At 47.5% G+C, this 23,483-nt stretch overlaps 1 protein-coding gene across 4 annotated transcripts; it reads right to left on the reverse strand.

The window, feature by feature from the left end:
• Nucleotides 1-4,534: 4,534 nt before the first annotated feature.
• CES2 (carboxylesterase 2) lies at nucleotides 4,535-23,414 on the reverse strand. Of its 4 annotated transcripts, none has more exons than XM_087420144.1 (12): nucleotides 22,185-22,944; nucleotides 17,794-17,998; nucleotides 16,737-16,878; nucleotides 15,975-16,108; nucleotides 15,636-15,894; nucleotides 15,260-15,358; nucleotides 14,846-14,986; nucleotides 14,650-14,730; nucleotides 14,258-14,402; nucleotides 13,685-13,822; nucleotides 13,038-13,110; nucleotides 4,535-5,287 (listed from the first exon to the last, which is right to left on the reverse strand). In XM_087420144.1, exons 1-12 carry the CDS (start codon nucleotides 22,258-22,260, stop codon nucleotides 5,272-5,274), a joined length of 1,509 nt encoding a protein of 502 aa, XP_087276270.1. In that variant the 5' UTR covers nucleotides 22,261-22,944; the 3' UTR covers nucleotides 4,535-5,271. The 4 variants fall into 4 exon arrangements, with proteins under 4 accessions (XP_087276270.1, XP_087276272.1, XP_087276271.1 ...); XM_087420146.1 differs by lacking the exons at nucleotides 4,535-5,287; nucleotides 22,185-22,944 and adding exons at nucleotides 10,051-12,584; nucleotides 23,228-23,414; XM_087420145.1 differs by lacking the exon at nucleotides 4,535-5,287 and adding an exon at nucleotides 10,051-10,785.
• Between the last annotated feature and the right edge of the window lie 69 nt (nucleotides 23,415-23,483).

Below are 23,483 nucleotides of genomic sequence, written 5' to 3' on the forward strand. Positions count from 1 at the left end.
TGGGGTGGGGACTGGTGTCCAACCCCGCCTGCTAGCATGTGCTTGAGCCCCGATGAAGGGTGGAGGGAACTGAAGTTGAAGCTCTTTTTTTTTTTCAACTAAGGTTAAAGTCACATAACGTACAATTAACCAACATAAAGTAAACAATTCAGCGACATTTAGTATATTTGCAATTTTGTGCAACTACCATCTCTCTCTAGTTACAAAATTCTTTCATTATGCCAGAAAAAACCCTGTTCCCAGTAAGTAATCATTCCCCATTTCCCCTGCTATCCCCTCACCTCCACCCCCATCCCCTGATAACCATTAATCTGCTTTCTGCTTCTATGGATTTACCTATTCTGGATATATCACATAAAAGTAATGTTGTGGAAGAGGGAGAATTGCCCCCCACTCTTTCCCTTAAGGTTCTTATGGCTGGCCAAATAATTAAAAAGGCAGGTTAATAGGAGAAAATAAAACAAAGTTTAACAACATGTACACATGGGAGAGACCCAGGGGAAGTGAGTAACTTGACAAAATGGTAGAGGTTCTCATCTTAAGTACTATCTTCAGCTAAAGACAAAGGAGGATGTTGGGGGTGTGGGGAGTCAGTTATGGGAGATTACCAGAAAAGCACAGTAAACAAGAATAAGGTTATTATGTAGATTTAAGGCCTCACCTTCCGCACTGATAAGTTTCTAGAGATGAGGTCATCCCCTCTTCTTCTCAGTACAGAGAGGGAGATACCTTTACAAATGGAGATTTCCCTTACAAATGTAAATCTTTGGTAAACAGAATTTTGATAAGAATGGGCTTAGCAAGGACCCTCCCAGTCTATCTATACCCAGAGTTATCTATGGTGATGGCCTGTCCTGGAGACAGGCCTTCTATCTTAAATTCTTTTAGGCAGGTAGTGGTGGGGGGAGGTCAAAGTTTCTTTCAGAGGAAATAATCAAGGTAAAGAGACATATTTTGAGATGGCTAATTCTGATCCCCTACAGTTCTGCCTTTGAAACTAAGAAGTTTCACAGTCCTTTTGTAACTTTAAAAAGTTTCATAGTCCAGAAGCTGAGTTGGTAGATTGTTCCATCTCACTGAACACATTTCTTAGTCCTGATAATAGATCAGGCCAGTTAAGTTCATTTTAGAAGGCAGTGATGCAGGTGGGCTCCCAAAGTTAGGCCTATATTGTGGAAGCAAGCAATCAGGTATTTAATATGAAGCATTTCTATGGAAACAAAAGAAAAACAAGGTTAATGGTTGGAGCAAATTATAAAACAGTTTCTGAGCTCAGAGGATAGCCAGTTAAGAAGACTTCTAGATGTCAGCATCAAAGCATCTCTTGTAGCTTCCCTTTGAGTGGCTTACACAGCAACAGGCATGCTATCATGGTGATCTCTCTTAAGTTTATATCAAGTTGTTCTGCTTCAGTTTGCAGGGCTTCAGAAAAAAGTGCAGGTTCAGTTCTCAATGATTCCAAATGAAAAGTATGCGAAAATTGAAAATGTTGGTTCAGAGATTTGTAGCCAGATATTTTGGGAGACTAGAAGAATTCAGGATCCAGTCCAGTCAACAGATATAAAACAGAATCCTCAAAGACAATTAACAGAACTAGGATCTAATATCCACAAATGTGTACTATAGTTTCCACTGAAATAATTTTTCTTTCTAAAATCACCCTCATTTTTACAAAAGATAGCCGATTAAGACTAACTAGCTTGTAAAATAAGTCTAGTTTTAATAAATTTGGCCCAATTACTTACATAAGTACAGCAAGAATAGCAACTGATCACATAGGCTCTTTTAAATCTGCTTTGCTGGAATTTTTTATAAGGAATCTCAGATTGAACTTCAAAGGCCTCTCAAGGCCAGGAAAGACAAGCCAAGGACTTTGTCATTAGACTTGCCTATAATACCTACAGATTTGGGTGAGTTCCTCTCTTTTCAAGGTTCCCTAAAATATTTTGAGGTTCCTTGCACCTGCCAGATAAGTGACATTCCTTACTCACCTGGGTAAGATTGCTTGGAACTTCTGTAAACAAGGTATAAGGCCAATATTTCCAAGTAGCTTTACTCCAGAAAGTCAACCTTTATTCCTCAAAAGCTGTCTTGTCATATTTGAGTCTGTATGTTTCTCTCAAAATATGACACTCTAGTCAAAGCCTTGGTAATATAACCAGTGTTTCCAATTGTGTCCTGTTATAAAGAGAACAGGTTCTTATTGAACTTATGCAAATAACTATATTGTCATGAAAACAATATTCACTAAGAGTTTCCAAATTCTGGAGAGATCAAGTAGAGAGAAAAATATAAATGTTTCAATTCCGTTTACAAAAGTATAATTCACCAAATTGCTGTAAGTCATAGTTAGCTTAAGAGAAAAGAGAAAATGTTTTCCTTAAATCTGAAAAAATAAAACATTAAAAAAATCAGCAATATTTCAAACAAAAGTCATAAAAATTATAATCATCCTCATCAGTTCATTCAGTCCTATGTAATCAACTCTTGATCCTGACCTTTTTGCTATCTGCTTCATGAAGTCACCAGTCTCTCCATCAGAGTTCTACAATTTTTTTTTCAGTTCAGTTTTATAATCTGAAAGTTTATCAGAAATCTGCATTCCAGAGAAAATGTCAGAGTCCTTTCCATGAATCTCTCTGAAGGTGAAAACATTTGTAAAAGCATCAGAGTAGGGCCGGCCCCGTGGCTTAGCGGTTAAGTGCACGCACTCCGCTACTGGCGACCCGGGTTCGGATCCCAGCACGTACCGATGCACCGCTTCTCCGGCCATGTTGAGGCCGCATCCCACATACAGCAACTAGAAGGATGTGCAGCTATCACGTACAACTATCTACTGGGGCTTTGGGGGAAAAATAAATAAATAAAAATTATAAAAAAAAAAAAGCATCAGAGTAAAACAATAACTGTAAACAACAGAAGACTTAAAAATGACAACTGACAAAGAAACTTATTTAATTTCTGTGACATACAACACTTTAAGATAATAACTAGAACTATTACTGATAACCAGGACAGATCAGAATTCTAGGAATGTTATATAATTTTTAAAACACTTATATCAATAATATTTACCCACATAATACCACCTAAGAAGGTTTATCATCACTTATTTGACAATGCTTCCCATATAACTTAACATACCAAATAAGCCTAATAAGTTTAGTATCTTTCTCCTTATAGGAAGAGAGCAAATTTCTTTGAGAAGTCCCAGGGGCCCTCTGAAAATTCTCAAAGGAAAAATAAATTTCTTTCTTCTTCCAGGTCAAAAGAAAAACTTCATTCAGGATTTGAATATTTTGTGTGTGTGTGTGTGGGAAGCTTGTCAAAAATATCAAAAGGTTTTAAAACACCTGATCAAGTAGGAAACAAGGCTCACTGTGAAAGAACGCTCAGTTATCCACTTAATCAAAGTGACAATAGAAACTGTCAAGGGTAAATAGAGAGTTACAACAGTCAAAAAAAAACTTAATAGAGAGACATCGGTCCCTTCGAACGTAGGAAATTATTATTGTTATTTTTTTGTGTGTATGAGGAAGATTAGCCCTGAGCTAACACCTGTTGCCAATCCTCCTCTTTTTTGCTGAGGAAGATTGGCCCTGGGCTAACATCTGTGCCCATTTTCCTCTACTTTATGTGGGATGCCTGCCACAGTGTGGCTTGATTAGTGGTGCGTAGGTCTGCACCCGAGATCTGAACCTGTGAACCCCGGGCCACCAGAAGCGAAGCGTGTGAACTTAACCACTATGCCACCACGCTGGCCCTGCGAACATGGGAAATTATTTTAACATAGTTTTTCTGTCTTTTAGGTAGACTTACTCGAAGGTAAAGAAAAACCTTTTATAACCTCTCAGACGAAAAGTTCAAGAAAATTATCCTTTTAAGAGAAAGAAGACCAAATTTTAATTTTGCACCAGTTTACTTTTGACATTAAAACTCACTTACTTAATTGGATTTAGTTTAATCTTAGCCAACTTGACCACGCATAAAACTTCTCAGGGTTTTACTTTCACAAACTTTCTGTCACTTACTTTTTACATTCAGAATTTGTCCCATGCCTTCCTTTCTTCCCTTCTAGTACTTTCGAACAAATTTATCTTTCTTAAGAAAACAAACAAAAATATTCCATTCTTTATACTTTCTTTACTGAAAACATATCTTACTTTCCTTGAATACAAACATATTTTCCTCATTAATTTCTAGCAGCCTTAATCACATAGTAGAATTTTTAACCTTAGAAACCTTAATTTTTGAGTAAAAACTAAGTAAGCAGTTACAAATTGTCTTTTACATTAGCAGTCTGTGGCTTGGCAAGTTTATAAACACTTTTCATAATTTCTAGAAACATGTTATGTTATGGTACAATCTTTTATTAAAACACAAGACATTTTTACCAACAGACCCCAAACACCTTTTAGTTTTTCTGTAATAAAAAGCCAAAAGTAGATAATCTTATATTTAGTAATTAATATCTAACATCTTATCTTATTTGAAAATGAACTAAATACTCAATGAATTCTTAACATTTAATTTAATTTAACCTAGTAAAACTTCAGTTTCAAGTTACCAAAGAGATTTTGGAAGTTATTTTAAGTGCACATGTCACAAACTATAATTATTGCTAAAAGTTTATCTATAAATTCTAAATCACTTACATCTAAATCATTTGTGCCCAACCATTATGTTTAGATTACCCAAGAAAACTTCATGAGACATTGGACTAAATGAGCTATCATTTTAAGTTATGCTGACAAATTTGTAACAGGGATAATGTGAGCTTATTTAACTAGTAAACCTAGGCTGTAGGTCTACATCATATCCAATGCTGTTAACTCTGAGGACATGTCTATTTTAATCAAACCAACAAACTTAAACTAGCTTTCATTTACCAAAGATTATTTTACATCGCATTAACTTGAAAGACATATAAGAGCTTACTTTAAGCCAATTAAACAGAGCTCTTAATTTTGGCTATACCATCCGAAGGTAAACTATCTCACATATATAATACACATATAGACACACATACACAGAGATTCCACAGCTATTGTTTTAAAATTACTGTCATGGATTGGCCATGTGGCGCAAGCGGTTAAGTGCGCGCGCTCTGCTGCGGTGGCCCGGGGTTTGCAGGTTCGGATCCCGGGCGCCCACCGACGCACTGCTTGGCAAGCCATGCTGTGGCGGCGACCCATGTAAAGTAGAGAAGATGGGCATGGATGTTAGCCCAGGGCCAGTCTTCCTCAGCGAAAAGTGGAGGATTGGCAGATGTTAGCTCAGGGCCGATCTTCCTCACAAAAAAAAAAAAAATTACTGTCATGAATCAGGTACAGTAACACAAAGCTCCCTAGTTATGAATCCAAATTTTGTTTTAAGCCTTTTTTTTTACTATTATTTGTGGAGAAGACACTCAAGATGCTAGACTTTTGACAAGGGTGCTCTTATGGCCATTTTTTTCTGGCCTTTTTACTTTTTTTTTCCTTCAGTCCTAGGAATTAGTGACGGGCTAGATAGCAGTTCCTGGAGAGGCGAGATGATAGTTCTCTTTGAGATAAAGGAACTGGGTGGAACCTGAACTGCCTCTGGAGTTGCTTTTCCATTCTTGCAAGGAAATTTTTAAGGACAATTGCTCTTGACTTCTCAGAAATTGAGTTGTAACTCAAAAACTGACATTGTAGGTTGAACTACCTGTCCAGCTACATTACAAAGACACAGAGAAACCACTCAAGTTTTCTCCAAGATGGAGTTCCTGGGGCATATCTGCCTTACCTGTTTCTAATGTCTCAATCTTTTGTCTCAATCAATATCTAGGAGCATTCTGAGTAACAGGAGAGGCTTTGGGATTGACAAAAGACAGGTGAACTTTGAACTGCTTTCTAAAGTCTTACCTCTGGCCTTGCAGAGATTTGTAAGACAAAGATGTTTGCTTCCAGTTCCCCCAAAGAACTGGATTACATTTTGAATGACAAAAGAGGTTGATCCACCCTTCCAGCTACATTTTTTTTTTTCCATTTGCTTTTTTTAGTATCTGGGAAATATTTAACTTAAGAAGTGAATCAAAAGATTGGTATATTCTAATACTTCAGGAAAATGTATCACACCTTTAAAAGTCTGCACACAGCATTTAACAAAAGGTCCCTTTTCTTAGTGTCAAAAAAGAGATACAGGGCCGGCCCTGTGGCTTAGCGGTTAAGTGCGCGCGCTCCGCTGCTGGCGGCCTGGGTTCGGATCCCGGGTGCGCAGGACACACCGCTTCTCTGGCCATGCTGAGGCCGTGTCCCACATACAGCAACTAGAAGAATGTGCAACTATGACATGCAACTATCTACTGGGGCTTTGCGGGAAAAAAAATAAAATTAAAAAAAATAATAATAAAATTAAAAAAAAAAAAAGAGATACAATCGCTTCACACAAAGCCCATAAATATACCAGTTTTTCTACAAAATTTCATTTAAATTCCATCACCTCTTTTATCTCTAATCATAGTTTTCATTAGGACTTTATCAATAGGTCTTGGTCTTATAATTTTGGACAGGAGAAGCATTCCCACTCAGACATTTTAAAACATACTCTGGCAAAGTTGATATAACCTCTTTATATGAAATTAGTTCAAACATTCCAATCTTTATAATCTTATCAACACTTACACTTTTACATTTTCTCAATTTAATTGTAACATGAGTCAGGGTCTTAAAGCTAGTCATTTTTTTTCTCCCTTTTTTAATTTGACCTTTTCATAGGTATCAATAAAACAATTATGATGAGAGCTCTCACAAATTTTTTCCCCAATTTAGAAGTTTTCCCAATTTAAACGATCTATCGTCTGGCCACATTGACGAGTAGGATCTTAACCGCGACTTATACCAAAGCTTTACTATGGACGCAAGAGGCGTCCCAAAAAGAGATCCAGAGAATTCACTCCCCAAAATAGCCTAAGACAGCAAAGGCCACCGTTGCACAATAAGCAACGAAGGTTGAGATGACAAAGTCCCCTTATGAAAGCAAATGGGACCCCTTATGACAAACCCCTGAGAGCAGACATAGCCAGACGATGAGTGTGTCCCAGAGCCCCAGTCTACTTGACTGGCTACCAAGATGCACATCAGGATGTACATCCTCCAGATGGTGGACACCAGAAAGGTCACAAAGCCAAGCTCTCAAGACATAGAACAAGACAAAAGAAAAAAATCTCATAACCCACAGACTGCAGGACCAGCCCAGACAATGGGCTTATGGAGATGTCTGCATCTTGCCCTATGGTTTTTCCTTTTTATAACAAATGACACAAAGACAGAGACAAGGAAAAATACTATCTCTGGGAGAAAAAGGATCTACTTAACCAATGAGTACTCAACCAGATCCTAGCATTGCTGAGTCCAAGAAGGTAGCTTCACCAATATTTTCTCCTGCTAACCTAAATTTAGAAAAGAAAAAAAAACTCACCACTCTCACTTCCACTGGACCCTGCAGGCAGAGATCAGGGAGACTGACGTGGTAAGAACTCTTACCTCCTGCTGGCTTTTGTCAGGGGTCCAGGATCTCTCTGCTGTACTAGTTCCAGGAGAAAGCAGTTATTCCAGCCAGAGAAGGCTACTTGTTAGCCAGTGGGGATCCTGCCGACTATGCCAAAACTGTTGGGGAAGGAGAATTCCCCCCCACTCTTTCCCTTAAGGTTCTTATGGCTGGCCAAATAATTAAAAAGGCAGGTTAACAGGAGAAAATAAAACAAAGTTTAATAACATGTATACATGGGAGAGACCAAGGGAAAGTGAGTAACTCAACAAAATGGTGGAGGTTCTCATCTTAAATACTACCTTCAGCTAAAGACAAAGGAGGATGTTGGGGGTGTGGGGAGTCAGTTATGGGAGATTACCAGAAAAGCACAGTAAACAAGAGTAAGGTTATTATGTAGATTTAAGGCCTCACCTTCCATATTGATAAGTTTCTAGAGATGAGGTCATCCCCCCATCTTTCTGGTACAGAGAGGGAGATACCTTTACAAATGGAGATTTCCCTTACAAATGTAAATCTTTGGTAAACAGAATTTTGATAAGAATGGGCTTAGCAAGGACCCTCCCAGTCTATCCATACCCAGAGTTATCTACGGTGATGGCCTGTCCTGGAGACAGGTCTTCTATCTTAAATTCTTTTAGGCAGTTAGTGGAGGGGGGAGAGAGCAAAGTTCCTTTCAGAGAAAATAATCAAGGTAAAGAGACATATTTTGAGGTGGCCAATTCTGATCCCCCACAGTAATCATACAATATGTGACATTTTGTGTCTGGCTTCTGTCACTTAGCATAAATTTTTTGAGGTTCACCAAATTTGTAGCATGTATCAGCACTTCGTTCCTTTTTATGGCTGAGTAATATTTCACTGTATGGCTATAACACAATTTGTTTATCCATTCATTCATTGATGGGCATTTGAGTTGTTTCTACTTTCTAACTAGTATGAATAATACTGTTATACACATTTGCATACAAGTTTCTGTGTGGTCCTATGTTTTCGTTTTTCTTGGCTGTTTTACCTAGGAATAGAATTGCTGGGTCATATGGCAATTCTATGTTTAACGTTTTGAAAAGCTGACAAGCTCTTTTCCACAGAAGCTAGATGATGCTCTTACAGAGCCTCAGGGTCTGGGGCCTGAGCACCCCTGCATGGAACCCCAGGTCTGAGGATACCCAGGGTGCATGTTGGGTGTGACTTTCTCATGTAGGGCTACTCTCTTGGAGGATCCTCAAGTGACAAGGCAGATGCAGGGCACTGCCCTCAATTAGCTCTAAGACTCCTGGGCAGGGGGAGCTGAGATCTGCAGACAGGGATGATGTGGGAGAGGGGGCAGGAAGATTCCTATTAACAACTCCAATCCCACTCCAAATGCCAGGAAGATGTGACTCAAGAACCAGACCTCCTGCATTCAAATCCTGGCCCTGCCAAGTGCTAGCTGTGTGACATTGTACAAGTTACTTCACGGCTCTGAGCCTAGTTTTGTCATCCATAAAACAGTGATGATAATATGAACAACTTCACAGGGTTGAAGTGAGGTTACATGTGTGAAAATATGAGGCATGGAACCAGAGCCAATGGAAGCCTATTCTTGTCTCCGGGCGGTGGTCTGTTAGGGTATCTGTCTCCCTGCTGGCTTGGGGGACCCCCACCCCAGGGGAGGGCAGGACTCACCTCTGGGCCTCAGTGTCAGAAACACGGCTGGCTGGGAGTAGGGTGGGGGATGGGCAGAGAGTGTGAGGCAATGGCAAACATTTGCTAATTCAAACAGTTGGAAGTGCTGGCTCAGTGGGGAACAGGGTGAGAGTCACGCCGAGATAAGATACCAGACTCTCTCCTTGGGTTCCAGCTGGCACCTAGAACTGGAAAGCCTCAGGCTCAAACATCTCCTGCCAAAAGTAACCAGTGCAGCTGCCTGAATCCTTTTTTGGCAGCCTCCCTGGTGGGACCATTTCCTCTCCCTTGATCTCTTTTTTTTTTTTTTTTTTTTAAGATTTTTATTTATTTATTTTTTACCCCCAAAGCCCCAGTAGATAGTTGTATGTCATAGCTGCACATCCTTCTAGTTGCTGTATGTGGGACGCGGCCTCAGCATGGCCGGACAAGCGGTGCATCGGTGCGCGCCCAGGATCCGAACCCAGGCTGCCAGCAGCGGAGCGCGCGCACTTAACCGCTAAGCCATGGGGCCGGACCCCTCTCCCTTGATCTTGATCAATGAACTTTGATTCATAGGCTTGGGCACGCATAAGAGAGAGAAAGAGAGGGAGAAACAGGGAACTAACCACAATAAGATACTGCTAAACACCCATTAAAATTAATCTAATGTGAGAGACTGATAAGACCAAGTGTTGGTGAGGATATGGAGTAATTGGAACCCTCGTATATGGCTGGTGGGGATGCAAAAATGGTATAGTCACTTTGGAGGACAGTTTGGTATTTTCTTTCAAAGTTAAACATACATTCACCATATGACCCAGGATTTCCACTCTTAGCTATTTATCCAAAAAGAAATAAAAGTATACGTCCACACAAAGACTTGTCTGAAAATGATCATAACAACTTTATTAAAAATAGCCAAAAAAGTAGAAATCACTCAAATGTCCATCAACTGATGAAGAGATAAAATGTGGCATATGATTTACGGAATACTACTCAGCAATGAAAGAAAAGTACTGGATGAATCTCAAAAACGTTATGCTAAGTGACAGAAGCCACTAAAAAGTGATTCTATTTCTATGACATGGTAGAAAAGGCAAATTATAGCAAGAGGACGCAATTTGGTGGTTGCATGGGACCGGGGTCAGGGAAATGATTTATTGCAAAGGAGCACGAAGGACCTTTTTGGGGCAATAGAAGCATTCTAAAACTTGATGTGATGGTGGTTGTATATCATATACACTGGACCCAAATTTATCAAACTGTATACGTAAAATGGATGAATTTAATTGTATGTAAATTATTCCACAATAAAGCTGTTAAAAAATAAGATTACTAAAACTAGACCTAAAAACTAGTCCTGGGAACCCACTTTTGGGAAGTATACTGTGCATTTGCAGGACTGAAAAACACACAGACACATGCATACCATGAGTGCTTAACAAATGCTTTCAGGATGCAGAGGAAGCATTATGCACCAGTCAGTGTTCACTAAAAAGAAAGCTCCTTCCCTCTCCCAGTTCCAGCCAGTTCAGGCTTAAGGTTATCCTTGTCTGCCATCTGGTGGCCACAGCAGGCAATGCAGGAATTTCCATCTTTCACGCCCAACTTCAAGGAGGCTCTCTGGTTGGACGTAAACACAGTGGAGAGAAAGAAGGGGAACTTTCCTCCTGAGAAATCTAGTGCCTGGAGAGGGCAAGCTGGTCAGAGGTAGGGGCCTAGAGGGAGTCCTGGGTCTATGAGAAGAGGGACATTGCCTCTTAGTGACAGAGAGAAAGTGCTTTGGTGGAACAAAGAGGCAGGGTGAACACAATTTGGTACCTTCGCATGCTGGGATAAAATATAAGAGAGGGGTTTTTTTTGGGGGGGGAGGGGAGCAACGTTTAGGGAAAACAATGAGGTAAATAGGAAAACTAATCATGTGGATGCCCACGGTGAGTTGGAATATGCTCAGCAGAAGGGGCGGTTGTGGGAGGTGGCAAGGGGAATTTCAAAAGGCAAGAGGAGACCTCCCTGGATGGAGAGGCCCTTGGGAGACAGGGGACAAGAGTCTCTTCTCCTAGCTATGCCTGGACCTCTGACCTCTCAATCTTACTTCCAGGAAATATCCCACAGATAAACATCTTCACCCGTGTGCTACAATCGTCTAAAGTTTGGGCCCTACAGTGTCTGCATAACCACTGAGAACAAAGGCAAACTTCCAGAGGCAGGTGACTGAGGAACCTGCCTGGTGCTCCTGGCCACCGCATAGCTGGCCCAGGCTTCAGGGGCCCATGGACAGGCCCAGTCCTGCTTCTTACAAAAAATGGGGCCAGTCACTTCCGTGGGACAATGATAAGTGTGTGAGTGGGTTGTTTAAATGTCAATGATAGATGACATTTAATCTAGGGGGACAATGGGTGAGGACAGGGACTTTTATGTTCTCAGTAGTTGGTAGCCTCCGTGGCTGAGATCTCAGAGCTCCCAGGCTCCTGGTGTCCAGGTTTTCTATTGGCCACTTACAGATACAAGAGCATGTGGGGCTTGCTGAGAGCCAAGTGTGGGCAACATTCCCCAAAGCACCCTCCTTCCAAGGGAGAGGAGAGAGAGGTTGGGGAGTGGGTGGAGGTGAGGAAGGGAGGATGAGGCCTGGGGCCCAGTGGGGTGTTGGGGAATGTGAACTTCCATTGGGGTTTGCCCATCCACAGCTTTGTGGGAAAATTTATTGAGTGTGTCTGACAAGAGAGGATCCATGACGGGCTTGGCAACCAACATCATGCAGTAGATTCTTTTTTTTTTTGGTGAGGAAGATCAGCCCTGAGCTAACATCCATGCTAATCCTCCTCTTTATGCTGAGGAAGACCGGCTCTGAGCTAACATCTATTGCCAATCCTCCTCCTTTTTTGTTCCCCCAAACCCCCAGTAGATAGTTGTATGTCATAGTGGCACATCCTTCTAGTTGCTGTATGTGGGACGTGGCCTGAGCATGGCCGGAGAAGCAGTGCTTCGGTGTGCACCCAGGATCTGAACCCAGGCCGCCAGTAGCGGAGCACGCGCACTTAACCACTAAGCCATGGGGCCGGCCCATGCAGTAGATTCGTAATAGATGTTTGCTGGATGGATGAATGGAAGGATGAATGAATGGCTGTGTGAATGAAGGAAAAAATTAGTGGCTCCTCACTGTGTGTGGGCACATCTGGCAGACCCCTACCTGCACTCAAGCCCACCTCTACCCCCTCATCTCCAACACAGGGAGCTACAGCTCTGTGTGTTTCTCCTTGGCCTGCATTAGCTCATGGATCTTCTGGGGCAGGGTTTTCGTCCAGAACTGGAACCTGTGGGCCTTCAGGGCCCGGCCCACTGCAGGTTGCAGGTTCAGCTGCAGGTATTGGTCCTCCTGGTTGAACATGGGCCAGTGGGGCAGACCTTCACCGTTGGGGTTCCTGTAGACATGCCCTCCCACCAGGGCAGTGCAAGGGTCACTCTGAGCCCTATGGAGCCTAGGCCTGAGCACCTTGACTGGGGTCAGGCAAGGCAGCCAAACAGGCCAGGTGGGCATGGGGAATGAGAGGGGGAGGTTTCCAGATGTAGGAAAGAAACTACCTCCCGCTAGAGTGTCAACTCCACTAGGGGGCGGGGCAACCTTTGGCCCTCCCTGACAGAGGGAGGCTCTGCCAGCAACATAGCGCTTTCACTCCCCCTCCAGGTCACCCGGAGATGGAAGGAGTGTCCAGCACCCACAGGTCCCCTCTCTGTCCATATGGGTCCTGGAGCTGGGGAAGAGGCCGCCATGCAGTTAAGGACACATGTATGCTAATGAGGTCATCACAGACAAGGGGAGCCCTGGATGGGTTCAAGCCCCCCATGGAGGTTGAGGTAGGGCTGCGACATCTCACCCGTTTCGGGCAAAGTTGGCCCAGTACTTCATTATCTTTCTGCTCAGCAGCTCCTCCTCTTCAGTGATTTCAACTACAGAGAGCAACAGGACAAGGGTCCAGGTCAGGGTGAGCCCCAGTCTAGCACATAGGTCATCCCCCCCATACCTACCATCCCAGGTGTAGCTTTTCCCTGGCTCTTCCTCTGTCCTCCCAGGGCTGGCTCTCTGCCCACTCCCCCAGAGCCCAGAGGAGCCAAGCTCTCCCCTTGCCCAAATCCCGCATATTCATCCCGGCTTCTGGCTGACCCGACACTAGGCTCATTCCTGACCCAGAAGGCTCCCTTCTGCCTTCTGACACTGGGAAGGCATTTAAGAAACAAATATGCCTTTGAAACACCCCGCTCTGTACCGATGCCAGATATCCATGGTAGGGGTGGGGAGACGTGGAGGGAGCACAGGCCCCAGGCTGAAGAGTCTTGGACTCCAATTCTAGCTCAGCCTCTCTAGCTGTAAGATCTTGGACACATGATCCCATCCTCTCTCTGAGCCTCAGTTTCATCATCTGTACAGGGAGGGCAATCACTCTCACTCAGGGACCCAGCCAAGGTCCCATCCCACATCCTGGAAATGAGGAGCCTCTGAGGAACCTTGCCCAAGAAGACTCACTGTAGCTGCTCCAGAGGTAGTTTCCGAAGACAAAGAAAACCTCATCGCCGTGGTCTGCCTTCACATGGGGTGGCTTGACGTCCTTGAAGAAGCTGGGCCGATGCTGGAACTCGTAGAAGTAGACGGGGGCATGGAAACCTAGTGGGGCGGGGTGAACAGGCTGTGATGTGGCAGCCTCTCACCTGGAGCTTTCCTGCATCACCTATGGTGATGAGATAGCTAGGTCCAAAGCTGGTTGGAATCTGGATAATGGGCTGGGGAGCCCCAGGCTGGAGCAGGGGCAGTGGGAAAGGCCTGGGTTCAAATCATGGTGTTGGAACTTCCTAGCTGTGTGGTCTTGGGCAAGTCACTGAAGGTCACTGAACCTCAGTTTCCTTATCTGTAAAATGGGGAAAATGTCTGTCTCCCAGACTAGCCATGCGAGTTTACCGAGATGAGGGACATCAGTGCCTGGCACCCAAGGGCCCAATAAATAGACGTGGGTTGAGACTTGGACACAGTAGAACTCACCTGGGACCAGCGGCTCTGAGCCACCCCCTTGCTAGTCTGGCCTTTAGTTACAGATATACTCACGCTGAAAATTTGCTACTCGGAGTGCAGGGATCACGAAGATGGAATCCCCCATCATCTCATGGAACTGGATTTGGAGGGTCTGGGGGTCCTCACTGTCCCCCATGTACTCCTCCATCACCAGGTCACCAAACTCAGGAGGCAACATCTAGCCCAGGTGGATCAGGAAGAGTCAGGTTAGGCAGGCTGGCAGGGGCAGGGAGGCAGCAGGAGCAGGGTTGGGGAGATGGATCCTGATGGGATGGGGGTGGGGGGAAGGGGCTAAGCTCTGGGGTGACCCTGGCCTTTACTCATGGGGGACGCTGCATGGGCAGGATATCTGGGGAGTGGGTTTCCCCTGCCTTGGGACAGGAAAGGAGCCCTTCTCCACTGGGGTAGGACTCCAGGAGCCTCACCGTCATTGCTGATGTCTTCTGCAGAACAGCCTTCATGGTCTCTCTGTCCATTTCCCTCTGGGTGTCAGAGGTGCCTATGCTCTGGGTAATGGAGGAATCTCGAGTTGGGGATAGGAAGGGCCTGGACTAGGAAGCCCTGGGGCCCCGCCCACCGGATGGGCTCCCCAGAACCTGGGGGCTTGGGGCTAGGCCTCACCGAGGGGATGATCCAACCATATTCATCATTGTTGACACCAATGATGCTGGGGACAGGTTGAAAGTCGGCAGAAGCCAGCAGCACCTGGGGGTGCCTGGGCAGGAAGATCCCATCCACCACGCCGGGGATGATCTTGAAGGCCTGAGGGGGCACACAAGGTCAGGTCACAGACATTTTCTGATGCCCTCTGAGTGCCTTCCAACCCTTCCCAGCCCACCCCAGGATGCTCACACCCACCCCAGGAGGTCCTACATCTGGCTTAGCATGGCCTAGCCTCGATTTCCCATCCAGGGCTGTGAGGACACGAAGGCATGGGGATGGAGTAACTTGCCCGGGGAGTATGAAGGGCACCAGGTTTGCCTGCCCCACATCTATCAGCCCCCTTCCTCCACAGCCATGTTCATTCAGCTTGACCTTGTTGATGGCCAGAATCTCCTCTTCACTCTTGCCCCGCAGGCAGTCCACCAGGGCCGCTGAGTCAATCTGGCCACAGGCAGACAGGTTGGCCACCATCTGTAAAGAGACCAGGCAGGGGAAAGAGGTTTGCCCAACACCCCAGTTGGAGGCAGGTGCACCCCAAATCTCACAGAGTATCACGATACTTAGCCTCTGCGATGGCAGAGGTCTGTGGATTCTGACCCTTGAACCATCCCCGGATAGGCAGCACATCCCAAGACGCTCTGATGGCAGGGGAGTCCTTGTTATCCCCGCTCAACAGACAGAGTAATGGGAGCTGAGAAGTAAGAGATGAGGCAGCAGGTCTAGGCTTCCCACGGTTGGGGGCACTCACTGTGGAGACCACGTCAGATGAGTTGGTGATGAGGTCAGGCAGCAGGGCCACGCCACTCTCCATGATAGCACGGTGGAAGAGTCCTTGGGACATGGGGGACACAATGTGCGAGGACACACTTGTGCCACCCGCAGACTCGCCAAAAATGGTCACATGGCCAGGGTCACCTCCAAAGTAGGCGATATTCTGCTGGACCCAGTGTAAGGCAGCCACTTGGTCCAGGTAGCCCCAGTTGCCAGCTGCATGCTTGTCTCCAGTGCTGAGAGGTGGCAGGGACAGGGATCATGAGGCTGCCTGGCTCCACTCAGCCCATGTTGCCCAGCCCAGCCCCAGTCTCACCTGAAGAAGCCCAGAACACCCAGGCGGTACTGGATAATGACCACCACCACATCCTCGAAGGCTGCCAACACGGAGCCGTCATACATGGAGGCCATGCCCAGCACAAGCGCACCACCGTGGATCCACACCATCACCTGGGAAAACCAAGGCACAGACACTATGTGGCTCCCATCCAGCCCAAACTCTACCAGGGCTCTGACCTAGACAAACCACTGCTCAAGCGGTGACAGGGTGGTGTCTTCATGATCTGGACCAAAGGTGACTCAAGTTCTATCGGGAAAACTGGGCCTCCCATACTTTGGGGCCCACTCCATGTACCAAAATCTGGCTCCATTTCTCCCAGAACCTTCTCAGAGGTGGAAAGAAAAGGGGCATCTCCCTGATCATCCCACGTGCACATTAATTAAAAGTGATCTCCATTCTCAATGGCCCAACCGATAATCCACTGCTGAGGTCACTAGCCGCCTCCAAGTGCAGCCCTCAGGCACCTGAGTGGGTCTCCTGGGCATAAGTGGGTGAGGTGAGTCCTGGGTCCATCACAGAGCCACAGCTTCTGACCTCTGGCGGCAGCCAGGGTTCTGTGACCCCATGCCCAGGGGTGAGCCGCCCACACTGGGGAAGAAGCACTCTCTTGGACCTGACAGTGAGAGGCTTCTCTACAGGGTCCACACTGCAGTGGGGCCCAGGCTGATTTTCTCCTTTCTAATCTTCCTGCAGAACAAAAGTCCTCCCACATCCTAGCCAGCGTGGCCTGGCACTCACAGGCAGGTTGGAGCCCTCGTGGGTATGGGCAGGTGTGTAGATGCTGAGGTACAGGCAGTCTTCAGACATGGAGGTGGAAGGCAGGGACACATTCCACAGTTTCAGGGCTATTGAATCCATTCTAGCAAAGTTCTGCAGACACCTGGTGACCATGGCAGGCAGTCAGTCCAGGGACCATGCTGTGGCCAAAACTAGATGCTGGGCTCAGATTTGCTCCCAGCCACCCTAGTCCCCCTTCCCCTGATACCCTACTCATACTTGGTCCCTACCAAGTTACAGGCCACAGGCTCTGGGGACGCTGGGATGGACCCCAGTCTTCCAGGGAGGCCTCAAGGTTGTGAGGGCCTTGGGTACAAATCCTCCCAAGGCTGAGAAATCTTGACTCTTGGGGGTCTTTATGACAACCATCAGTTGCATGTGTGGACACTCACCACTGTCCCCCGGTACCCAGACAGGCCCGGAACAGGGGAGTAGGCCACATGCACGTGCTGCCTGAATGAATGGATGTTACCTTCTCATGAGAAGGGCAGTGGGACCCCCCTCATCCCAAGTCTAGATGCTCAGGGAGCCTCATCACTCCTGCAGTTGCCGGTTGTAAGAACATACACAGTCCCTTAGCCAGTGGCACCTGGCCCTGTCGGTTGGTACAGTGACTGTGGAGAGGGGGGGTTCCCCACTCCTCAGGGATCTATAGTATTGCTGCTCGAGTCAGGGGCTCCTACAAGGTTCAGGGAGCCATCCTGAACCCCTCCAGGAGACACCTCCCCCTGGGGGCAGAGAACACATGACATAGCTGGAACGTAGGCAGATGTGTGTCTCTGCTCATCTCGTCAGCACCTGGAGCTAATGCCCTTTGAGCGCCAAGCCCTGAGCCTGGGCAAGTTACTTCATCCTTCTGAGCCTCAGCATGCTCATCAGGAAAATGCACATGGGAATCGCCCAGACCTAGAAGGAAAAGTGGCTGTGGGGGTTTAGATGAAATGAAAACTGCAGCCTGGCCCAGAGTTCAGAATACCCTCCACCCCAGGGCTTGGAGTTCCCTGGACCCTCTGCTTACATGGCTGGGTGGGAGGTCCCATCCTTTACACCACTCCAAGATTCAGGGGGCTCAGGGGGTGCAAATCGCAGTGGCCCTAGAGGCGGCTTGGCAAAGGGAATTCCCAGGAAGGTGTGGACCCCCACGTCAGTGCCCTTCACATGCACGAGGCTCCCCCGCACCTGCCCCGTGTACGTGGTCCGGATGGGGCTGGCAGAGTCCTGGCCTGTGGGCAGAGAAATGGACATCAGGGTTGGGTTTACCCAATCAGCTGCCCTCCCAGACTATTAATGTTGCTGCCTCCTTCCCATCCGCAGCTCAGCTCAAGGGATCCTGATCTACAAACACTTGCTTTACAAATTTCCTGCCTGTAACCCTGCCCCTACTCCACTGCCTTCCCTAGGTCCGGCCCCAGCCTTTTCCACCACTCTCAGAGAGGCCCCTTGTGGCTTGGTATCATGGTTTAGCCCCAGGAGCTTCAAACAATGATCACATGAGCTTGATGGGCTGAGAATGTCCTTTCACTGACTGAGTGCCAGGTGAGATGAGGCAGCAGAACTGTGGGGCGTGGACAGACAAGGTTCCTGTCCTTAGGAATCTCATGCTCTAGGTGGCAAGAAATGACATAAGGAAAGTATCCTCCAAACAGAATGTTGTTATGAGGAGAACTACAAAAGAGAAGTGCAGCTGTCACTAGAACGAAAGAGCTCAGCCTGTCCTGCTATGGGGATTAGGGAGGGAGGAAGTGATTGAAAGTCACCTAACGGAGAAAGAGCCGATATTCTCAATAGATAAAGAATTTCAAGTGAATGAGAAAATGAACAAATGAATAAGAAATATGCCACCTGCGCATATTTGGGGAAAGGCTATGAAATGGTGAAAGGATCTGTTCAGACAGAATAAGGAAGACAAATAAATGGTTCTCACACAAATGAAGAGATGTTCACCTCACTTGTGCCTGGAGAAATGCACATTGAAATCTGACTGGGATGACAACAGTTTATTTTGTCACAGAAAGCAAGACAATCAGACATTGTGTGTTTTCTATTGAAGTCCCAGCACCACATACGAAGTAGTCTTGCCACAAAACAAAACAAAGCAAAACCTAACATCCAAATCTGATCAAGCCTCTAGAATATAAATACAAGTTTACAGGCATATAAATACAAGTTATACAGAGAAACAGTTAAAAGACACTAATCAGTTAAACCCAAACTCGGGATCCTCTCTAGAGAAATAAGCTGGTTTCTTCCACACAACAGCAAAATTACAAGGAAAGTAAAAGAAAGGCAGAGGAGGAATCTGAAGATTGAAAGAGACTCACAAAACATGTCAAAAAGATAGATAATAACAAACGTTGGTAAGGATGTGGAAAAATTGGAACCTTCATACATTGCTGGTGAGAGGGTAAAATTGTGCAGAAACTTTGGAAGACAATCTGGCAGTTCTTCAAAAGGTTAAATAGAGTTACCATATGACCCAGATATTCCACTCCTAGGAATAAGCCCAAGAGAATTGAAAACGTGTCCACACAAAAACTTGGACATGAATGTTCACAGCAGGATTATCTATAGTAGCCAAAATGTGGAAACAGGGGCCGGCCCGGTGGTGTAGTGATTAAGTTCAGTGTGCTCTGCTTCGGCAGCCCAGGTTTGCGGGTTCGGATCCCTAGCTCACACCTACACCACTCATCAAGCCATGCTGTGGTGGTGACCCATATACAAAAATAGAGGAAGACTGGCACAAATGTTAGCTCAGGGACAATCTTCCTCGCCAAAAAAAAAAAAAAAAAAGTGGAAACAATTTAAATGTCCATCAACTGATAAATGGATCAATAAAATGTATCATATCTACACAATGAAATATTATTCAGCAATAAAAAGAAGTACTGAACGTGATACAACACAGATGAACCTTGAAAGTATGATGCTCAGTGAAAGAAGCCAGACACAAAGGACAACACATTGAATGATTCCATTTATATGAAATGTCCAGAACTGGCATATCCATGGAGACAGAAAGTAGACTGATGGTTGTCTAGGGCTGAAGCTGGGGGAAAGGGGAACTGACATGGTGAACTCTGCGAACATACTAAAAACCATTGAATTGTACACTTTAAATGGATGAATGGTATGCTATGCAAATTATATCTCAAAGCTGTTATTAAAAAAAAGAAATACATCTACCAATTTTCAAAGTATGAACCTTATTTGAATCCTGATTTTTCAAAAAATAACCCTGTAGGGGCTGGCCCAGTGGGGTAGTGGTTAAGTTCGCATGTTCTGCTTTGGTGGCCTGGGGTTTGGATCCCGGGCGCAGATCTACACACCACTCATTAAGCCATGCTGTGGTGGCATCTCACATACAAAATAAAGGAAGATGGGGGCCAGCCCAGTGGTGCAAGCAGTTAAGTGCGCGCGCTCCACTGCGGCGGCCCGGGTTCACCGGTTCGGATCCTGGGCGCGCACCCGACGCACTGCTTGTCAAGCCATGCCGTGGCGGTGTCCCATATAAAGTGGAGGAAGATGGGCACGGATGTTAGCTCAGGGCCAGTCTTCCTCAGCGAAAAAAGAGGAGGATTGGCAGATGTTAGCACAGGGCTGATCTCATGAAAAAAAAAAAAATAGAGGAAGATGGGCACAGATGTTAGCTCAGGGCTAATCTTCCTCACCAAAAACAGGAGGATTGGCAATGGATGTTAGTTCAGAGCCAGTCTTCCTCACCAAAAAAATCCCAAAAACCTGTAAATATCATTTGAGATAATATGAAATAAGAATATTTGACTACATGTTTGATTACATTAAGAAATCATTCCTTTTCTTTTAGTAGGACACGATGAAAAATTTACAGATGAGGGGCCGGCCCAGTGGCGCAAGCGGTTAAGTGTGCGTGCGGTGGCCCAGGGTTCGCCGGTTCGGATCCCCAGCGTGCCCCAATGCACCGCTTGGCAGGCCATGCTGTGGCGGCGTCCTATACAAAGTGGAGGAAGATACACAGCATGGAGGGGCTCCCCATCTGAGGTAAAGAGAATGATATAAGAAACCCAATGTCCCATGATCTACCTTCAACAATTATCAAGACCTGGGCAACCTAGTTTTGTCTGGACGGCCACTTGTCCCTTGCATGGTTATTTGAAGCAAATCCCACACATCATATCATCTTCCTCACAAAAAAAAAAAAAAAATTAACATTTTTAAAGGGAAGCGTCAGCAAGGCCTAGCATATCACCCTGCTGGAAGGTCTCCATGACCTCCAAGAGCCTGGTCGGCTGCGGGTAAGAGCAGAAGCCCCGTTGGTGGGCCGTCGGGGAGGGATGAGTGTGGACGTCTCCTGGGCAGTTCGAGGGGAAGGGAGAGGATAGTCTAGTCGCACAAGTAGAGCCCTTTTGAGTGAGAGGGTCACGCCCCGCAAGAGGGGGCCCAGGAGCTGCAGAGGGCCCAGGCACGGTGCCCGCATATCTTTTTGTGTGTGTGTGCGTGGGTGAGGAAGATCAGCCCTGAGCTAATATCAATGCTAATCCTCCACTTTTTGCTGAGGAAGACTGGCCCTGGGCTAACATCCGTGCCCATCTTCCTCCACTTTATATGGGATGCCGCCACAGCATGGCTTGACAAGCAGTGCGTCGTGTGCGCGCCCAGGATCCGAACCCGGAACCCCAGGAACCCCAGGCCGCCGCAGCGGAGCGCGCGCACGTAACCGCTTGCGCCACCAGGCCGCCCCCCCGGTGCGCTTGCGCCACCAGGCCGCCCCCCCGCCCCCCCAATCTTAAACTACCGATGAGGGCTGGGAGAACCCGGAGCTGGACAAAGGGCGATCACCTTTGCCCTGGGAGCCAATACGTTCCCTCGAGGCCAATATGTTCCCTCGCCCCGGGGCGGTGCGTGGGGCAAAGTGAAGGACGCGGCAGTCTCTCCGATGCGGCGGTGGCGGGGGGCTTCCCTAGCTGGATTCCTGGAGGGCCAGTAACCTTGCCTGGGGCCCCTTTGGATGCGGGCTCAGGGGGTGCCAGGGCGCCCCTCTGGCCAAGGGCGCAACACTCAGAGCCAAATGGCGGCGGGAAGGTATTATTATTGCTGTTGTTGTTACCCAAGGGCAGCGCCAGCTCCACCACAAACACCAAGAGAGAGATGTCCTGAATTCCGCCCCTAGCCTGCCCGGAGGCTCCTCAGACCCCTAGGGCCGGCTTGCCCCTGGGTATTGTGCGACCACGGAAAGCCTTGAACCTCTCCGCTCCTCAGGGGGCCCACCCCCGCGGTGTTGCGATGAGTCAAGTCTAGCGCACGGTTCCCGCGCTGTCGTTCTCCCCCGGCTCCCACCTCCCTCGTGCCTTCCCTCCCGCAGCCTCAGGTCCTGCCTCTGCAGAACTTAGAAAGTCCGACCCCAGCCCCTGTCGCCCCCTGCGGGAGCCTCACCCTGGCCCGGCATGAGGAGAAGCAGAAGCCCACAGGCCACGGCGCTCAGCCGCGCGCGAAGTCGGTCCAGCCGCATGGTGGGCTCACGGGTCTTTTTTTTGCGCTACCGGCTGCAGGCGCGCTACTTTTCACCGAGAGGCTGCCCAGCTGCCGGTCCAGCCACAGATTAGTGAGTGCCTCGCCCAGGCGCGGAGTTTGGACTGGGCAGGGCGTAGGCGGGGTGCGCGGGGTCGGGGCCGTGGAAAGGCGAGTTTGGCAGGAGAGCGGGACTGAGCGGGTAAAGGCCAGTGGCAGGCAGGCTCTGGCACAGCGGCTTCCCCCCTGCCCGGGCCCCCTTAGGCCTCCTTGGAAGGGGCCGCGAAGCTTCTTCAGCCCCTCCGCAATACCAAGAACCTTGTCTTCAAAAGTGCATTCTCTTTCCTTATAGTTACAGGCCGACAAGGGTGTTTAGGGGTCGAGAGAGGGAGGAATAAACTGTGATTGGGGAACCCAGGAGAGCTTCCTTGAGGAGGTGCACGATTAGGATTCGCATAGATGGAGAAATGATAGCGAGCTTCACTCAGGGTGAAGGGAACCACAGGAGGAAAGGCAGGGAGGTGCGACTGCCCTTCATCCTGAAAGCTCTTCCTTGCTTTCAGGGATCAGTTTCTTGGGTCTGGCTTCAAGGTCCCTCATCCCTTACTGTCGCTTGTCTGAGGGTCTCCGCGGGCCCCTTCCCTACTAGGCCATGGCCCGCCTTTTTAAATGCACACGTGACTGTGGCACTTATCTTAAAGGACACTCCCAACCCCATCCGGTCGTTTTCCCTCTCCCCACCTCCCGCTAAGATCGAGTTCACGGTCATTCATCCATTTGACAAACATTTAAAGAACGCCCGCTGATCCGCGCGCTGGGGACCCGGCAGGGCACTCCTGGGCCCAAGGTACAGCAGGCGCGTCAGCTGGAGGTTCCGAAACGCAGTAAACTGAACCAGGATGGATATAACTCTGGGCACCAGAGCGCCCGCCCAGCCTAAGGGGCAGACTTCCCGGAGGAAGTGGTACCTAAGATACGCCTGGCTCGTTCTCAAACTGGTCTTCAGTGTCCCCGAGAACCAGCCTTGGCTTCCGATGACCAGCACGGGCTTGCGCGGCCCAGCGCCGCCGGGGTCCCTTCTCTGTGTTTTTGCTGGAGTGGTCTCCATTTTCCCGGGTCCGCATAGACAGCCCTTCGAGGCCACCGCTCCTCCCAAACCCGAGTGCCGGCAGCGCGGCGTGTCCCTCGCGCGACCCCGTCGCCCCGCCACGCCCCCTTCCCGGA

The sequence above is a fragment of the Ceratotherium simum genome, chromosome 30, assembly GCF_057802395.1.
Source record: "Ceratotherium simum simum isolate JZ-2026a chromosome 30, ASM5780239v1, whole genome shotgun sequence".
Taxonomy (NCBI): Eukaryota; Metazoa; Chordata; class Mammalia; order Perissodactyla; family Rhinocerotidae; genus Ceratotherium; species Ceratotherium simum.

Coding starts and splice junctions, on each gene's coding strand:
- CES2 (XM_004431698.3), bottom strand. CDS start 22,260: ATGCGGCTGGACCGACTTCGCGCGCGGCTGAGCGCCGTGGCCTGTGGG. Junction 14,731..14,845: donor ATGGTTGGATCATCCCCTCG/GTGAGGCCTAGC, acceptor TCCATTACCCAG/AGCATAGGCACCTCTGACAC. Junction 12,585..13,037: donor GCCAACTTTGCCCGAAACGG/GTGAGATGTCGC, acceptor GCATGTCTACAG/GAACCCCAACGGTGAAGGTC.